At 45.8% G+C, this 5,827-nt stretch overlaps 1 protein-coding gene across 2 annotated transcripts in view; it reads right to left on the bottom strand.

Annotated features, from left to right (window-relative positions):
- Positions 1 to 1,668, bottom strand: part of corin (corin, serine peptidase) — a 73,705-nt gene extending 72,037 nt beyond the window's left edge. For both annotated transcript variants that reach the window (XM_083639733.1, XM_083639734.1), the window contains exon 1: positions 1,585 to 1,668. In XM_083639733.1, coding sequence (XP_083495859.1) covers positions 1,585 to 1,638 — 54 coding nt within the window. In that variant the 5' untranslated portion in view covers positions 1,639 to 1,668. The remainder of the gene's footprint in view (positions 1 to 1,584) is intronic.
- Positions 1,669 to 5,827: the final 4,159 nt, after the last annotated feature.

Genomic DNA, 5,827 nt, shown 5'->3' with positions numbered 1-5,827 from the left:
AAACTGACACACTGTTACAACTACAGACAGTCACTACAAACTGATACACTGTTACAACTATAGACAGTCACTACAAACTGACAATGTTACAACTACAGACACACAGTCATTACAAACTGACAGTGTTACAACTACAGACACACAGTCACTACAAACTGACACACTGTTACAACTACAGACACAATCACTACAAACTGACAGCGTTACAACTACAGACACAGTCACTACAAACTGACCCACTGTTACAACTACAGACACAGTCACTACAACCTGAGACACTGTTACAACTACAGACACACAGTCACTACAAACTGACACACTGTTACAACTACAGACAGTCACTACACACTGACAATGTTACAACTACAGACACACAGTCACTACAACCTGCGACACTGTTACAACTACAGACACAGTCACTACAAACTGACACACTGTTACAACTACAGACAGTCATTACAACCTGACACACTGTTACAACTACAGACAATGTCACTAAAAACTGACACACTGTTGCAACTACAGACACACAGTCATTACAACCTGACACACTGTTACAACTACAGACAGTCACTACAAACTGACACACTGTTATAACTACAGACACACAGTCATTACAAACGGACACACTGTTACAACTACAGACATAGTCATTACAACCTGATACACTGTTACAACTACAGACACACAGTCACTACAAACGGACACACTGTTACAACTACAGACATAGTCATTACAACCTGATACACTGTTACAACTACAGACACAGTCATTACAACCTGACACACTGTTACAACTACAGACACAGAGTCACTACAAACTGACACACTGTTACAACTACAGACACACAGTCACTACAACCTGACACACTGTTACAACTACAGACACACAGTCACTACAAACTGACACACTGTTACAACTACAGACACACAGTCACTACAACCTGACACACTGTTACACCTACAGACACACAGTCACTACAAACTGACACACTGTTACAACTACAGACACACAGTCACTACAAACGGACACACTGTTACAACTACAGACACACAGTCACTACAAACGGACACACTGTTACAACTACAGACACACAGTCACTACAAACTGACACACTGTTACAACTACAGTCACTACAAACTGACACACTGTTACAACTACAGTCACTACAAACTGACACACTGTTACAACTACAGACACACAGTCACTACAAACTGACACACTGTTGAGAAAGAACTGACACAATGTTTTGTGCCAAGAAAGCTCATTTGAATTTGACTTTGAGAGAAATAAAGAAGATAGACAGAGGGCAGAGAATGGCAAAGAGACCTAGAGAGATGAGAGAGAGAGCAATAGAGAGAATCTACACAGAGGACAGAGACTGACAGAGAGATGCATACAGCATAACAGAGAGACAATGAAGGGAGACAAACATAAAGATAGAAAGAGCATGATTAACATGGGGACATACAGAGAGGGGCATAGAGGGACAGAGAGAGAGACATTGAAGGACAGAGAGAGAGAGGGAGATAGAGGGACAGAGAGAGAGAGAGAGAGAGAGAGCGAGAGAGAGAGCTGTCTTACCGTGAAGGTGACTGTGTGTGTGTGGGTCTGGGTAGTCCGGCGCGCGGACAGCATGCCGCCGGGGAGCCAGGCACCATCCCTCTGTCCACGGGACAGTCTGAGGAGAGAGACAGACTACAGAGAGAGAGAGAGCAGAGGCTCCGCCCACAGGAGACTACAGAGAGACCAGAAGCTCCGCCCACCACAGCTCTACCACACACACTCTCTCCCTGACACACACACACACACACACACACACAAACACTGACTAGCCACTTTTCTCTCATGCTCTCTCACACACACTGAACAGTCACACACTTCTCTCTCAAAAAAACACACACTTCTCTCTCAAATAAACACACACACACCTCTCTCAAAGAATCACTAACACGCACACTTCTCTCTCAAAGACACACACACACTTCTCTCTCAAAAAAAGACACACTTCTCTCTCAAACACACACACTCACTTCTCATTTTCATCCACATGAACCACTTCACCAGAGTCGGCTTCACGAAGGGGCAGCAGGGGGCAGTGAAATCTTCACTGTTTTTGCTCGTGTTAATGAGGCTAGCCAGTACCACTGACCACCATTCACTGTGCTAAAGCTAACGAGCGGGAACGATTTTTCTAGATCTTCTCTTCTTACTATCGGGAATCTATTATAAAAGGGAGCAAGTGGGCAATGTTTTGTTCGTTTAAACTTTTGTCCCACTGATGTCTTAGGAAGCGTACTGTGACATCACTGATGACATCAGTCATACGAGTGATGTCATCAGTGATGTCATAAGAGCAAAATCATCTTATAACATCATTGACGTCATAGGCACTGATGGAAACTTAAGGGGCACACATACACACACCCACGCACATGTAACCTTAAGGGCAATAACATTTTGTGAGCAACACACGCACGCGTGCGCACGGCAATAGAGCAGACGAGCCACGCAGCAGCCGAGTTGCGGGCGAGGCCACGCGGGCCAGCTGCATATGCGAGCTGCAGGGCGAGGCCACGCAGCGGGCAAGCCTAGCGAGCGCACATAGCACGCGAGGTGCCTATTATGGCAAATAGGCGAATCTCCCAAAATGTTGGCGTGTTCCTTTAAGGTTTGGTTTGGCCAAAAGGTAAAAACAGGATGTGCCTCACTCGGCAGTTGAACCAGTGGGCAAGCCCACCCCCTTCCCTCTGAGGATGCGGAAGTGAATTCAAAAGCTGTAGTTCCTCGAATGGCCACTAGGCGTCGGGGGCAGTAGGCATTTCCCCATGTGAAAATGCCCGACTTTGTGTGAAACACGGTTTTGGTCTATATAGCTAATTTCACCTTTTCATGTAGGTGGGTCAATTTTTATATAACTCGCCCGTTTGGAGTAAAATAGATGATAGAAAAGGGGGTGATTGACAGATCGCCTGTCCAGTGATCACGCAGCTTGCCGATCACGGACCAATAGCAGGTGGAGCTGCGGCTCTGGGAAACTCCCATCTCACGTGAGATGCGCAAGGACAAAACCCATTCCCCCCCACTCTGCTGACGAAAAATCAAGATGGTGACACCCACCGTTTGAACTCCGCCAGGAAAACAAAATGTAATGGGATAGATACATCCATATTATTTATGTCTATGAGTTGAACACACGCTCTCTCGCTCCACCCCTAAACCCTTGAGGCGCCAGCGACCCACTTGACTGTGGTAAACGCTGCGTGATCTTGACTGTGGTAAACGCTGTGCGGCCGCTCGCCCGCACAGTCGCTTTGTGACCTATCGATATGATGATACCAAGGGTCCTGACACAGCGGCAGATCGGCACACAGAGCGGGCTGGGGCTGTGGATCATTCCATGCAAAAACTTGTCCTTATAATCCTGCATTTATTTACAGCCAAAAGATTTCTGTGTCTTTTTAGTCAGATTATTGTTTTTTTTCTTGAAAAGTTCTCCTGGGGAGCATCACAGTACAACTGAATGGTCTCACTTCACGTTGCCACTTGCCAGTAATTTGGTGCCCCCGTTATAAGCCTCTTGGCCGCCCTCTGGATTTTTGTTTGAGCGCTGACACTGCACTTCACACAGACACACACACACACACACACACACACACACACGCACACACAGATTTTCTACACGTGATGAGGCCTTAGCACAGGATTAACCATACACACACACACAGAAACACACACTCCTCTGTGCATTTTGACCACTGATGTCAGGCTGAATTTCTCCAAACTCACACAAACATACACACACACACAGACCTACACACACACACATGCGCGCTCTCTCTCTCTCGTGCGACCACATCGGCCAGCAATTAGCGGCCTGCTGTGCATGCTGGGACATGAGCCTCGTGCCTGTGTGTCCCGCTCCCTTTGCAAGTCCCCCACACCCCCCCCCCCCACCCTGTGTGTGAGAGACAGTCTTCTAGCTTTGAGGGTTTTTAATCTGATTCCAAGTCAAACAAACTTGACTCCACTCCTCCAACCAAAACCACTGAGTGTGTGTGTGTGTATGTGTGTGTGTGTGTGGGTGCGCGCGCATGTGTGTGTGAGAGACTTGAGGTGCATTTGTTTTGTTTGATTTTTCAGACAAATCAGGAGGGAATGTACTTTGGTTGAGATCTGTCTCATCTGTATATCACCGGTGTTGATGTGATGTTCACAGAAAGACAATTCCATGGAATAAAATAACGTCAAAAGTATATTTAACGTGTGCTTCTGTTTTTACTAGACATATTTTGGATTAACGTTGTACATGTCTGGAATCCACAGAAATGTCAAATATTATGAATCAAAATACATTTCTAGACATACATTTCTTCTTAACATTTTGTTTTAACAGTTTGTTTTATTATGGTTTATTATTAGGGCATACATGGATGACATGACGACTATGACGTCAACCGCTCCATGTACTAGCAGATTGTTGGATAAGTTAAATAGTAATCTGCAGTGGGCTAGAATGAAAGTGAAGCCAAGTAAGTCCAGGAGTATTTCAATCATTAAAGGGAGGGTAGTAGGTAAGAAGTTTGTTATAAATGATGAGGTGGTGCCTACAGTGTTAGAGAAACCAGTCAAGAGTTTGGGAAGATGGTATGATGCAAGTCTCAGTGATAAGGGACAGTTTGAGGAGGTGAGGCAGGAAATGATTCAAGGTATTTCAAGTATAGACAAGTCAGGGCTCCCAGGAAAGTTAAAGTTGTGGTGTTTGCAGTTTGGATTGTTGCCTCGGTTGATGTGGCCACTGACAGTGTATGAGGTTCCCCTTTCAAAGGTAGAAAAGCTAGAAAGGATGATTAACTCATTCATTAGAAAATGGCTCGGAGTCCCACGCTGCCTAAGCAGTGTAGCCTTATATGGGAAAGGCATATTGGAATTGCCATTATCTAGCCTGACAGAGGAGTTCAAGTGTGCTAAGGTTAGACTGGAAATGACTCTGACTCAGTCAAAGGATCCAGTGGTTAGGAGTGTAGCGCCCACAGTTAAAACAGGGAGGAAGTGGAACCCAAAGGAGGCAGTACAGCAAGCACAGTCAGCTCTTAGACACAGGGATATCATAGGTCAGGTGCAGCATGGGCGTGGAGGCTTAGGGTTGTGCATAGGGAAACCTGTGTGGAACAAGGCATCAGTAATAGAAAAGAGGAAGATGGTAGTTGAAGAAGTACATAGGCAAGAGGAGGCAGTAAGATGTACTAAGGCAGTGTCGCAGGCAAAGCAAGGACAGTGGGTGAACTGGGAGAGTGTAGAGAAGAGAAAGTTGAAGTGGAGAGAGTTGTGGAGCATGGAGGCCAGCAGAATTAGATTTATTCTAGGGGCTACTTATGATGTGCTGCCATCTCCCCAGAACTTAAATCAGTGGTTGGGCGAGGATGGTGCCTGCCCGTTGTGTTCTAGTGTATGTACACTGAGGCATATACTGTCAGGGTGTAAGGTCAGTCTCTCCCAGGGGCAATACACCTGGCGTCACAACCAGGTGTTGAAATGTTTGGCAGCTGCAGTTGAGGAAAAGCGGCTAGAAGTAAATTCTCTAGTTGCTAGCAAAGAGACTAGACAGATCAAATTTGTACGTGAGGGAGAAAAGATTAGACTAATTAAGGTCAGGCACAAGTTAGGGCAGCTAAGTGTAGGTGGAGCCTGGGAAATGAGGGTTGACTTGAATGAACAGCTAGTCATCCCAGCATATATAGTTAGCACCCGGCTACGTCCGGACTTGTTACTGTGGTCTGAGGTAGAGAAGAGAGTTTATTTTATCGAACTCACAGTCCCGTGGGAA

The sequence above is a fragment of the Poromitra crassiceps genome (assembly GCF_964638095.1).
Source record: "Poromitra crassiceps genome assembly, chromosome: 7".
In the NCBI taxonomy this organism is placed as follows: domain Eukaryota; kingdom Metazoa; phylum Chordata; class Actinopteri; order Beryciformes; family Melamphaidae; genus Poromitra; species Poromitra crassiceps.
The sequence above is the reverse complement of the archived record's forward strand: the minus strand, read 5'-3'. Positions and strand labels throughout refer to the sequence as shown.